The 13,084-nt window shown below is 55.0% G+C and overlaps 1 protein-coding gene across 3 annotated transcripts in view; it reads left to right on the top strand.

The window, feature by feature from the left end:
* The window catches only part of STEAP3 (STEAP3 metalloreductase), a 51,953-nt gene that overhangs the window by 32,136 nt on the left and 6,733 nt on the right, over positions 1 to 13,084 (top strand). For all 3 annotated transcript variants that reach the window (XM_042954225.1, XM_042954227.1, XM_042954226.1), the window contains exons 3-4: positions 998 to 1,525; positions 8,697 to 8,861. In XM_042954225.1, the coding sequence (XP_042810159.1) occupies positions 998 to 1,525; positions 8,697 to 8,861 (693 nt within the window). The remainder of the gene's footprint in view (positions 1 to 997; positions 1,526 to 8,696; positions 8,862 to 13,084) is intronic.

Here is a 13,084-nt window from a genome sequence, read left to right as displayed (position 1 = left end):
CAGCTCTGTGCCAGCCTGTGGGAGAGCCCACAGGTGTCTCTCTACCCCCGACTGAAGCACCCTACCTACAGCCTGCGTCATGGGACTCCCACGTGTGGCTAGGCAAGGGACAGCGGGTGAGGGCTGGGTGGCAGGGCCTGCAGGGAACAGAACTGGGGTAGACTTCAAGGTCAGCTTTGGCTCGGTCCCGCTTCATGTTGTCAGGTTCAGGGAGCAGGGAGGACATTCCAGGCTGAGGGGACAACCTGCAAAGGTACAGAGGTGAGAAATGATGCTTCTGGACCGTAGTTTCCTCATCTGAAAGATGGGGACGTGCTAACCTACAGGCTTGAGGGCTGCCTGTGTAAAGCCTGGCCCATAGTAGGGGCTGAGGCAGTGTTGGTGGACCAGACCGACCATAATAGTGTCAGCAAGGCCACGGTGTTCAGAGATCTGAGGACGCTCATTAGCGCACATTTGCCCACGGGGAGCTCATGGTGGGAAGCCGTGGGCGACGAGGCTGGGGCTGGCTCGTGGGCTGGCTGAGGGCCACAGGGGGCCGAGGGACACCATCGAAGGGGACACTGTGGACCGAGGGATGCAGCTGCAACCACAGCTGCATGCTCTGGGCCACATGCAAAGCCCAAGTAGTGGGCGACCCCCAGAGCAGACCACCGTTCTCAAAGCACCCGTTCCAGGGACCCCTGGAGGGCTGCCTAGGGGGGCACGGTGCTTGCAGTTGCTGATGGCAATGAACCGGACGAAATGCTCACTGTCAGGTGAGCCCTGGGTTCTCTCTTTACGTAGGGGGCGTGCTGGAGCGGGGGAGCTGGGAGGCTATAGGGGGCCGAGGAAAGACCCTGGCCCGGGAGTCAGAGACACCTTCTGTGGTTCCCTGGCCTCGGTTCCCTCAGCCGCTTAGTGAGGAGTTTGGCTGAGACGCTCTCGGAGGCCCCGGCCGCCCCCGGGGCCCGTGACCCGATCTGATCCCCCGCCCCCCGCCCCCGCCTCCCCACAGGTGCCCATGTGCAGCGACCAGCCGGAAGCCAAGCGTGCTGTCTCGGAGGTGGTACGGGCCATGGGCTTCATGCCCGTGGACATGGGGTCCCTGGCCTCGGCCCGGGAGGTGGAGGCCATGCCCCTGCGCCTCCTCCCGGGCTGGAAGGTGCCCGCCCTCCTGGCCCTGGGCCTCTTCACCTTCTTCTACGTCTACAACTTCATCCGCGACGTCCTGCAGCCCTACGTGCGGGATGGCAAGAGCAAGTTCTACAAGCTCCCCGTGTCCGTGGTCAACACGACGCTGCCATGCGTGGCCTACGTGCTGCTGTCGCTGGTGTACCTGCCCGGCGTGCTGGCGGCCGCCCTGCAGCTGCGCCGGGGCACCAAGTACCGCCGCTTCCCCGACTGGCTGGACCACTGGCTGCAGCACCGCAAGCAGCTGGGCCTCCTCAGCTTCCTCTGCGCCGCCCTGCACGCTCTCTACAGCTTCTGCCTGCCCCTGGGCCGCGTTAACCGCTACGAGGTGGTCAACCTCGCCATCAAACAGGTACGGCGCCCGCCAGCCGCCCTCGGCCGGTTCTGGCCCCGCTGCGCGATGCCGAGGGTCGGGGAGAGTCCCAAAGCCGGCGGCCACGGCGCCAGGCAGGGGAGGCTGAGGAGAAAAGCCGGGCAGGGAGTAGAGTGGAGCACAGCTTTAAAAAGGTGGGCAGGGGAGGCCTTGCCGAGAGGGGGGCGACAGGCGAGCAGAGACGAAAGGAGGGGGGAGTGGCCAGTGGCGGCCGGCCCAGGGGGTAGCGAGCACAGAGGCCCTCCCGTGGGCGAGCTTCCTGGCGCATTTGGGGAACCTGGGGGAAGCCCAGCGCAGCGGGGGGTGGGCCAGGCCTGAGATGTTGAAGCCAGACCAGGGAGGCCCCGAAGGCCAAGGAGGGGCTTTGGCCTTAGACTCTGGGTGAAACCGGGAGCCGACGAGGGGTTCTGGGTAGGGGAGGTGATCTGCCTGACGTTTTACCGGTCTCACTCACGGCCTGTTGTCCATGCGGCACGGAGAACAACTTTCATAGAGGGGGTCAAAGGCAGGTGCTGAGAGACCCGTCGGGAAGCTGCACGGGAACCCAGACGGGAGTCCGTAGGGGCTTGGAGTGGGGTGGGAGCAGCCGGGGGCACGAAAGTACTGAGAGCATATTTTGAAGCCAGAGTACACAGAGTTTGGAAGCCTGTCGGTTTCAGGGTATGTGGGGTGGTCAGGGATGACTCCGAGGTTTTAGCCGGAGCATCTGGACTGATGCAGTTGCCAGTCAGCGGAGGTGAGGAAGGCTGCAGGAGCAAGGTGTTTTGGGGGGAGGGAGGGGCGTGCTCAATTTCATTCATTTAGGAAACCCACGTGGTGCTTTTTTGCCAGAAGGATTCCCCTGGGAATGGAGGGGCCCTCAGGCCAAGCCGGGTAGCAACACAGGCAGGGTCAGCTGGCACCTGTACCCACAGAAAAGGGCCCCCTGCTGCTCCCTCCTGGTTTACAAGCTCACAGGGCCTGGTTCTGAGTTCCAAGCTCAGGTCTATAAAGCAATACCGCTTTTCTTTATTTTCCCCCATCTGCTTGATTCGACCTCCAGTCCCCCGCCCCCAGCCAGGGACACGGGTTCCTTCCCACCGTAGGCCACTCGTCACTCAACGGAGTTTGGCCCAAGTGCCGGGGAGATACTTTTCATCCACCTTTCCTTCAGCCCAGGTAGCCCCTGAAGTTTCTGTTGCTGCTTGGGATGCAGGGATCTTACCAGGGCCGGGCCCTTCCCTGCCATGCGGCCACCTCCCCAGAGCAGGAGCTGGAGGCAAGGCTGGGCCGCTTCCAGAGAACCACAGATCCCAGCTTTTATTCCTCTGGGGGCCCCTGCTTCCCTGCTGGCAGCTTCTCAGATGCCATGGTTCTTCCCCACCCACAGACACCTGGCATCATTGTGCCTGTGGGCTTAGGCTTTCCTAAGGGAAAGGAAGAACCCCAGATTTCAGGCAGAGAAGCAATACACCCACTAGAAATGAGAAAAAGGGAAAAAAACAATAGTCACAAACCCTTAAGAAGAGCGTGCTATGTTCCAGGTACCATTCTAAGCGCTTTACATACCGTGAATTCATTTAACCCTTATTCCTGTAAGGCAGGGGCTACATACTACCCTTATTTTATGGATGAGAAAAGTGAGGCACAGAGAGGTTATGTAGCTTGACAGAGTCACACAGCCTGGGATTCAGATCCGGCCATTCTGCGGACCCATGCTCATACCCTTCCTGCTTCCTGTGGGGAAAATAAATCCGAATTCACAGTTGAGCAAATGATTTCAGAACTCAGGTCATTCATTCATTCCCTGAGCACCAGCTCTACCAGGCCCTGGGGCCCCAGGAGGGAGTAAGACAGTCTGGTCCCTTGCCATAGCTGACATGGGGTGGCGTGGAGGCCTGAAGGCCAGAGTCCTAAACTCTTTGGCCCCCAGCATCACTCTTTAGCACAAAGACTTTGACCTTCAGCAAGTCACAGTCCCTCTTTTGTCCTCAAGGCCCTGATGTCGTGAGGCCCCTCCCAGTGCTAATGTTTTTGATGCTCTTTGATGAGATTTTCTTCTAAAATGAGCCAGCCTGCTCGGCAGGATGCTCTGCACGGCTCCTCGGGGACTGGCACCGTGTTTGCTGCCCGCAACGGGTGGCAGGTGCTTCAAGCAGTGGGTGGAGAAGAAGGTGATGCCTCCTCCCTCCTAGAGCCCCGGGTAAACCCCTGCGCCCGCTGTACCCCCGTCCACCCTCTGATTGCCACTCTAAATTCTCTGCCCCGCCAAGGCTCCGCTTGATATTACGTTAACCCAGTTTTGCCACCATGCAAATACCAGAGTGCAGAGGGGCACGTGCAAGGTAATTTTCCCGAGGTCCACAGCCCTGTAGGGCTGCAGGTCCCCGACAGAGGTTGCCAGGCAACCATCACTCCCATAGGACACGATCACTTGGAGACGGTGAAGGCCTGTCATGCAAAGGGGCTTTACATTGTCCTACAGAGTTCTGGAGGGCAAAGCCAGGGCTGGCAGAGTATGTTGGGGAGGGGGGGGGGGGTTAGATGGAGGTGAGGGGTTGACACAGAGCAGCCCGGAAGTGGTGGGTCTCCTGAACCTGGGGTTGTTGGAGTAGAGGCTGGATAGTCTGTGGGTCAGCCACGCCCCCCGGCTCTGAGATGGAGGGCTGAGGGCTGAGGCTGTTCTGCCTCTTGCCTGTTCTTGCCAGGCTCTTGCCTGATCTGTGGCTTTTCCAGCCTGTCCTCAGGGGCCATCCTCTCGGGGCCTCCAGGCAGGCAGGCGGTCACCACCTCGGCTGCCCTACTGGGCCTCTGGAGAAAGGGACCACATTAGCCGGGACACGGGAGACTCTGCAGGGGTCCCTTCCATCCCCGGAGTCTGCAGATTTGGAAGCAGAGCTACATCCCAGCTGTAGAGAAAGCCCCCGAGACCGTGTTTGTGGAAAGTAGTATCACCTAATAATTAATATTTGCATAGCGCTTTCTGATTTGCTTGTGTGGTTCCCTAGAAGTGCGTTTCAAGATCAAAATCGATATCAGAGGAAATGTTTAACCCACACAACTGTTTTCTTCTTCCCCTCGCCCCAAACCTAGTCCAGGCTGTTAGAGAGTCTAAAATTTGCGTCTTAGCCGTGTCCCTGCTGAAAAGCGCTCAATGGTCCTGCACTGTCCTCGGGATAATGATAGACTCCTCACAGCACAGCTGTGCTCTCTCCCCGCTGCTCCTGTGACACTCAGGTCCCATGTTGTCCTCCGAGTGGGCAGAGCTCATTCCTCCTAGCCCAGACTCCCCACCCTGGGACACCTCGACAGTCTGACGAACTTTTATTCCTTTATTTATTTATTTTTTTAATGTTTCTCTGTTTTTTGAGAGAGAGAGAGAGAGAGAGAGAGAGAGACAGAGCATGAGCTGGGGAGGGGCAGAGAGCGAGGGAGACACAGAATCCGAGGCAGGCTCCAGGCTCCAAGCTGTCAGTACAGAGCCCGACAAGGGGCTCAAACTCACAAACTGTGAGATCATCACCTGAGCCGAAGTCAGACAGACACTCAACCGACTGAGCCACCCAGGCGCTCCTTTTATTCTTCCTTTATTTTTTTTTAAATGTTTTTATTTATTTTTGAGAGAGAGAGAGAGACAGAGCATGAGCAGGGGAGGGACAGAGAGAGAGGGAGACACAGAATCCGAGGCAGGCTCCAGGCTCCAAGCTGTCAGTACAGAGCCCGACGCGGGCCTCGAACTCACAGACTGCGAGATCATGACCTGAGCTGAAGTCGGACACCCAACCGACTGAGCCACCCAGGCGCCCCCCTTTTATTCTTCCTTTAACACCCAACCTCTGTTAAGCTCCCCCTGCCTGCCTGTCTCACCCACACCCACCTTTGTAATCTGTTGTATTTCGTCCACACTTCTAGGGTTATTATCATGCACTCCTTTGTAATCACTCATTTACAGGTCTGTCTTCTGCCCCCACTCAGTTCCACGACTGGGTCTTCCACCCCTTGAGGTCCACGGTTCCTAACACAGATTCCCGGTGCATGTCTGTGCCACTATGAAGCCAATACTAGGCATCTCTTAGGAGGAGGACACATTGAGTGTAGGTAGGTCAAGAAGTAATGTAACTGCCTCGCTGCCATTAAAAGCAACAGCACAGCCATTTATTTTACTAATCACCTACTGTGCGTCAGTCACAGGCTACTCATTTCACAAACATCATCCTTTTTTCCCCTGCAATAAACAAAGTGAGAGACAGCGGTGTGATTAGCCAGGAAGAGACTGCCGAGGGTCTCATGACTGCCCCCTAGTGGCAGCATCGGCAGGAATGCCAGCCTTGAGATCGAAGCCATTCTCCCACTGCCAAAGGCTGCCTTTCACACCCTGCCTCCCCCTTCTCTGAGTTTGGCTGGTGGTCAGCACCACCCTCTTCCCACCCACCGCCCACCCTTGGGACGTGGAGAGGGACTTCAGCCACAGCCTCACTGGTCCTCCTGCCCCTGGGTCCTTCAGGATCTAGCCTTCAACGCGCAGGGAAAGGAATCCCCACGTGTGAACGCCACCATTCCATCCCTTGCTGGCAGGCACTACCTTGGTCATTCTCAAGGTGGCCAACTGGGTTAGCAGTAAACGTGGGAGAACTACCAGGGGAATGAGGAGCTGTCGAATCTATATTCCAGGCAGTCGTGTGTGACACTGGTCACTGGGGAGCCCACCAGATACAGCACAGTGGCCCAGGAGGTTGGTTAAGAATCCCACAGGCTAGGGGGCGCCCGGGTGGCTCAGTCGGTTAAGCGTCTGGCTTCGGCTCAGGTCGTGATCTCGTGGTTCGCAAGTTCGAGCCCCGCGTCGGGCTCTTCTGTGCTGACAGCTCAGAGGCTGGAGCTGGCTTCGGATTCTGTGTCTCCCCCTCTCTCTCTGCCCCTCCCCTGCTCGTGCTCTATCTCTCAAACATTAAAAAAATTAAAAAAAAAATCCCACAGGCTATAGAAGGCAGCCGGGATACAGGTCCTCATGCAGGTTCCTCGCCATCCATTGCTCCCCTGCCCACCTCACCCCTCCGCTTCGCAGAGTCACTGCAGAGTGGAAATATCAGAGGAAAAACACAAGACATTTTGCAAGCAAGTGTGGTATGTGTGTGTAATCATCCAGACTCTGACTTATGACATTAACTGCCTGATTTTACCGAAACGCAGAAAGGAATGACTAATGAGGTGTATCTGAAGAACAAACAACTTACAGGGAGATGACTTTACTCGGTGGCAGTTGTCAACACTGCGAAGGTGTGAGTAAGACTCGGAGCCCATGACGCGGGGGGACCTCTCCGCCCTCTGCAGGGTAGTAGCGGTCAGACCCTTCTGGCAAATGCTGACACGTGCTCAGTACACAAGCACAGTCGTGGGATTTCAGACGTGGCCTCTTCTAGCCCTCAGCGGAGAAACAGAGGCCCAGAGCTGGGACTGGCCAGTCACATACAACTAGTGGTCAGGACGAGAACCTGGGTCCCGGACTCCTGGTCCCTTAGTGGCTTAAAGACACCAGTGTGAGCCAACCGGCCCTAAAATAGAACAGAGGCAATCATGTTTCTCAACTGCAGGAAAAGCACCGGGGGAGGCAGGGGGGAGGATGGCATTTTCTAGGTTTCTTTAAACTTTGTCCTATCAGGTTTTCAGCCATTTTGCTCAGCTCACCAGATTTTTTTTATTTTATTTTTTTTAATGTTTATTCAGTTTTGAGAGACAGAGAGCAAGGAGGGGTGGGGCAGAGAGAGAGAGAGAGGGAGACACAGAATCCGATGCGGGCTCCGAGCTGTCAGCACAGAGCCCGATGCGGGGCTCAAACCCACGAACTGTGAGATCATGACCTGAGCTGAAGTCAGACGCTCAATCCGCTGAGCCACCCAGGCACCCCTCACCAGATTCATTTTTAATATTGTCTCTGGTAACTGGACTTGGGTCATTTTTTTCTTTCCTGCTGAAATAGTGTCTCAAAAACCTGTATGAGTCATTCTGTTTTGCACAGCAGAGACCTGCCGGCTGAGGCAGAGTCACATTTCCTGACAGAAAATACTGTTCCTCGGTCTGCAGCTGTAGCACGAAAGCAGTGGCATTTCGTGGTGCTTCTCAGAGAACACCTTGACTTCCAGGAACTCTGCTACCTGGTCTAGATGGAAAATGACGGTTCTGCTGCGAGGACCTTAATGGAAGCTTCCTCGTGTGTGCTATTCATGGCGTGGCAGGCACGCGGGCACTCCACGTGGGGAGTTGGGGGGGAGAAGTCTCTGGGCCCTGCAGGCCTCCCTGATGCGTGTGTCCTTTGAGCTCCGCGGGGGATCCCAGAGCTCCGTGAGGGCAGGTACCCTTGCTCCCGGCAGCCCAGGGCACAGCACACAGCAGGTGCTTCATACGTGCTCATTGCTTGGCGATGGATGTCCATCCCTGTTGCCTGGCACAATGGTTGAGCCAAAGCTGTATTCCTTGGGCAGAAATGGGGGACAGAGTGGAAGATGGTAGCTGGTGGCTTTGAGTCGGGAAGCGCTGAGGGCTTTAGTGTCTCTGCATGTCTTTGTGTGCGTGCCCTCAGCGGAAGCCAGTGGCCGGGGCAGCTTGGGGGAACAGGAAGGTAAAGGGTCGAGGGTAAGACAGTCTGGAAGGGGAGCCAGGCAGCGGAGGCATGAACCCATCTGGCTGAAGGGATTCCAAGCTAGCAGAGCTCTTCCTTCCTTTGGGGGATCTGGTTGCCGGAAAACCACGTGATATGGTCATGTTTGAAGGGTCTGTATGTCTTACTGACTTCTCGGACCCCTTGCTGTTAGCTCACGTGACTGTGCTGCTTCATGGGCCCCGGGAAGCTTTGTGAAAGCCGAGACCCAGACTGCCCGGGTCCTAATCCCAGCCCCGCCGTCCACTACCGTGTGTCACCTTGGCAAAGTTACGTGATCCTTGTGCCTCATTTTCCCTCATCTATAAAGTGGGGATCACAGCGACCCCTACCTTGTGGCGTTGTAAATTGGGGGAGCTGATGCCTAAGAAGCACTTCGAACAGGACCAGGCGCACGTTGAGTGTGGCGGGCACGTTAGCTAGCATGGTGTGTCTCCAGTCCTAAAACCCCAGCTCGCCCACGCCCCAGGCCACCGACCTCTGCCACTGTGCTCACGGTTTTTCTTCCATCTCCATTAGGTCTTGGCCAACAAGAGCCACCTGTGGATTGAGGAGGAAGTCTGGAGGATGGAGATATACCTCTCCCTGGGAGTGCTGGCCCTCGGCACACTGTCCCTGCTGGCCGTCACCTCACTGCCATCCATTGCAAACTCGCTTAACTGGAGGGAGTTCAGCTTCGTTCAGGTAAGGTAGTTCTGCCTGCGCTAGTGAGCCCTAGCTCACTTCCTCAGCTTACGTTGGCCCCGACCCTCGTGTGCAAGCACCTTCCCTTCTGGGAACCGCCTCGGCTTTCACAATGTGTGCAACAGGACAGTTCAGTCAGATGCCAGGGCCTCCCGGGGCCTTGAGGGCTCAGCCTAGTCTCTTGATAAAGGGGGTGCAGACGAAGCTCCGTCCTCATGACATCTGGGGAAGCCGGGTGTAGGCGCGTGACAAAATCAGACAACAGGGACGCCGGGGTGGCTCAGTCGGTTAAGGGTCTTGATTTCGGCTCAGCTCACGATCTCACAGTTGGTGAGATACAGCGCACAGTCTGCTTGGGAGTCTCTCTCCCTCTCTGTTTGCCCCTCCCCTGCCCCCCATCCCTCTCAAAAGTAAATAATTTTTTTTTTTTTTTAAAAAAGAAGAAAAATTTAGACGACAGAACACTGAACCCTGGGCTAAAACATTCTCAGTTTCCACAATCCTTGAGCGTCTCGCCCGTCTAGCTGGGATCAGTGAGCCAGTGAGTGAGCCTAGCCGGCCACCCAGCAACATCATCTCAACCTGGCCCTGCTGTCCCCTTTAGGCCCTTGATTCACACAGGGCAAAGAGGAGGTGAACATGAGGTTCACCAGGGTATAGGGGGTAAAACACAGCATTTCCCAAAGGACCACCGTTCCTCTGAAAACTCCAGAGGAAAGGAGGTCTCTTGTCAAATAAATTTGAGAAAAGATTTGCCTTCCCCTAAGAGCCTCACAGTGCACTTTGACCCAGCAGAGATTCCGGTAACGTCTACAAGACACCCACCTTGACTTATTTCACCATTAGCCCCTTCCCTCCCCCGTTTTTTGTTTTTTTCTTTTTCTTTTTTTGTTTTGTCTTGTTTTTTTGTTGTGATTTTTCAGATAACGGTTACTTACGCTGCAGCAAACACAGTTGAGGAGATGCCGCTGACGGCACAGGGTCTTTGCACCTGTATTAGTTCAGCAAATACTTATTGAGCGCCTACTGCATGCCAGGCGTCGTGTTAGGTCTGTGATGTGACAGGGAACAAGACAGGCATAGCCGCGTTGCAACTGAAAGGACAACTGAGACGGGGACATTTTTTTTTTTTATCTTTCTTTGGCATCTCCCACTGTTCTCTGCACAAAGTACGCGGTCAGCCCCCATGTGTTGGTGGATTAACTCATCCCCTCCGTGGATAGGTGCTGACTAATGCTGGGTTCTGCCATCGATACTGTATCAGGGCAGAGAACAGCTATCCTATCCACCCCCATTATCAACAAAAAATCTGTCACACATCCTGTCTGTGTGGCGAGGACATGGTACAGGATAAGCAGAGGGATCATAAGAGCAGTGCTCTTACGTAATCCAAATTAATTGTTCCTGACTGGGGACGCTTACATACCCTAGAACAAAACAAAGTTGTGGTGGTTTTGTTTTGTTTTGTTTTTTAAGTGGATGTTTCTGAATCTCCCTGGCTCTGCTCATCTCCAGAGGTCCCCAGAGGAGTACTCGGGGCTGACGCAGGCCAGCATCGGAGGGGGGAGAAAGGAATTTTATTTATCTGCCACTAATCCTCATGTGGCGCACACCCAAATCTAGGATTTTTCCGTTCCTGCCCGGAGTATCCTGGGGTGCGGGGTTCATCCACAATTAAAACAGATGGCGGGTTGCCCCCCTCACCAGCAAGTTGCTCCGTTAAGCAGCTGTAGATTACAGGCCCCGGCTCTGGCTGCCGGAGAAAGCCAGAGGATTTGATTTTGTTAGCAAAAGGTGCCCGGAACCTTGGCAGCCGCGCTCGACTTTACATATTTAAGAGTTGAAATCTAAATATGGAAGCCCCTCTGTCACTGCAAGAGCAGGGGGGTTGCGAGGCCAGGAGATGGGTAGGTAACAATGGCAGGGTTTTACTTGTGGAAGTCAAACGCCCGCGTTCCGTCCAGAAAATCAAACGCTCTGTCTCCCAAGAGTGCAAACCGTCAGCGCGCGGAGCCCGGGGTCTAGCTCTGCCTCCCCCTGTCCCAGCTCGAGCTGGGGGCCGATGACCCGCGCCCTCCCCCAAGCCTCGCTTTACACTCTTAGAAGATGGGGTTAATGCCTACAGAGGTGTCCTGAGCCACCGTGGGGGTGATATGTGGAAGAAAACAAAAAGCATTTTGCTATTATGCTTGGGGCGTGTGGCCACATCTCCACTCTCCCTGACGAAGCTACCAACCACCCATTTCTGAGTTCACGAGATGCCGAGACACTCCAGCCCTGGGGGTCCGAATGGTCCAGGGCAGTGTTGGCAAACTGGGGTCGATTCTCACCGGTGGGTCACGAAATCAATTTGGTGGATCGCAACCAGCTTTTTACAAACGAAATAGGATGTTACAGAATGTCAGAGTGCCTTGCATGTTCCCCGGATAGATATTTTTTCCAATAGTCATGTTTGCATACGTGGTTGTGTACTGAGCAGTAATGAAAAATGTGATGGTTCCCGTAAGCCTCCATCACAAAGTTTGGAGTCCCAGAACTCCCTTGGAGAAATAGATACCCAGACCACCCCTGACCTAGACTGTGGCTGCCCCGTGAGATAGTTTCTTAGCCTGTCAGAGCATCAGTGTCCCCATTTATGTCTGCCCCCCTCCTGTGGTCCTCGGGAAGGTGTGAGCTGAGGACACGTCAAATGCACGATACATGTATTTAGTAGCGGCTGAATGAGTTTTGAGATAAGTTGCAACCTTCCCCATAAGATTAGCACTCCCATCTCCTTCCGCTGCCACACATAACCACCGCAGGGTACTAAGGCTTAGAAACTGGCTGTTGGAGGGGCGCCTGGGTGGCTCGGCCAGTTGAGTGTCTGACTCAGGTCCGATCAGGTCATGATCTCACAGTTCGTGAGTTCGAGCCCCACATCGGGCTGGCTGCTGTCAGCACGGAGCCTGCTTCAGATCCTCTGTCCCTCCACTCTGCCCCTCCCCAGCTTGCATTGTCTCTCTCTCTCTCTCAAAAATAATAAATGTTAAAAAAAAAAAAGAAAGAAAGAAAAGAGAGAGAGAGGAAGGAAGGAAAGAAAGAAAGAAACTGACCATGGAGAGCCATGGTTCTCAATGGGCTTGGCCTGCCTCCTGGGTCTATGGTTTATTTAGCTAAGAGTCACCAAAACGGTGTGTTGACTCCAGAGCAGTGACCTGTGTTTATCCTTTTGGTCCTAGGACTGTTTTCAAAGTTTTGAATTTTGTTTGCTGTTGTTATTGCTTTGGTTTGGTCTCAGCTGTGCTAACTGCTCTTACTAAGCCAGGTAGACGTTAGGTGGCAAAATACCCGGATCAATGCAGCCCACCTGGACAGAGAAATCGGGGTTCTGCTCTTAGAAGCCCAGGTCGGCCCCAAAGGTAGGGGAGCTTCCTGTGACCTTGCCCACTCCGGCCACCAGCCTGAAATAATGACAGAGACCAGCTCTGACCCCGGCTTTGTGAGCAGTTGGCCAAAGCCCCTCTGTGCCACAGTAACTGAGCACCAGCAGAAACCACTGACAATCTGGCTGTTTCTTTTTTGCTAATGAGCTTACGTATAATATAAATGGCTTTAGCTTGGGGAATACAGGCGTTGTTGGGATAGGGGCAGTGTGTGGGATCTTCAGACTGTTCCCAAGGACAGAGAGTTTTAGGAGAACAGACTCGCTGGAATCATCCAGGCGTCCCATTGGGACTGGAAAGTCAAGAGGCCCTTTGTTACTGGCTGGTCTTTGACTTTCAGCCCTCCCTGTAAACCATTAGCCCGAGGCTGGGGCTTGCTGCCATCTGTCAGCATGGAATTTTGGATGGCAAAAGGATGAGGACGTATGAGCAGGAGCAGCATCTCTGGGCCCTCCCAGTGCATGTACACATGCCCAGCACAATCCATTACTCCAAACTAGGAGCTGGGGGTGGTGGCCCACGTGGGTAGGGAGCTTCGGGGCATGTCACTGAGGGAGACCTGAGGCCTCACTGGGGCTACAGGGGCTAGGTTCCTGGGCCTGGGTGGGTTCTCATTGCTGCAGCATCTGGGGCAACCCCACAGTGCAGAGTGGGGGCCCATCAAGGCCTCAGTGGATCTTTGTGGAAGGCAGGTGTAGGGCCAGGTTGACCCTAATCAAATAGCCTGGGCAGAGGGCACACAGGGACTTCTCGACCTGACGCTAGAAAGGCTTGGGTGATGAGAGTCTCCTAAATTAGTTG

The sequence above is a fragment of the Panthera leo genome, chromosome C1 (assembly GCF_018350215.1).
Source record: "Panthera leo isolate Ple1 chromosome C1, P.leo_Ple1_pat1.1, whole genome shotgun sequence".
In the NCBI taxonomy this organism is placed as follows: Eukaryota; Metazoa; Chordata; class Mammalia; order Carnivora; family Felidae; genus Panthera; species Panthera leo.
Note: the sequence above shows the minus strand (reverse complement) of the source record. Positions and strands in the feature narration are given on the sequence as shown.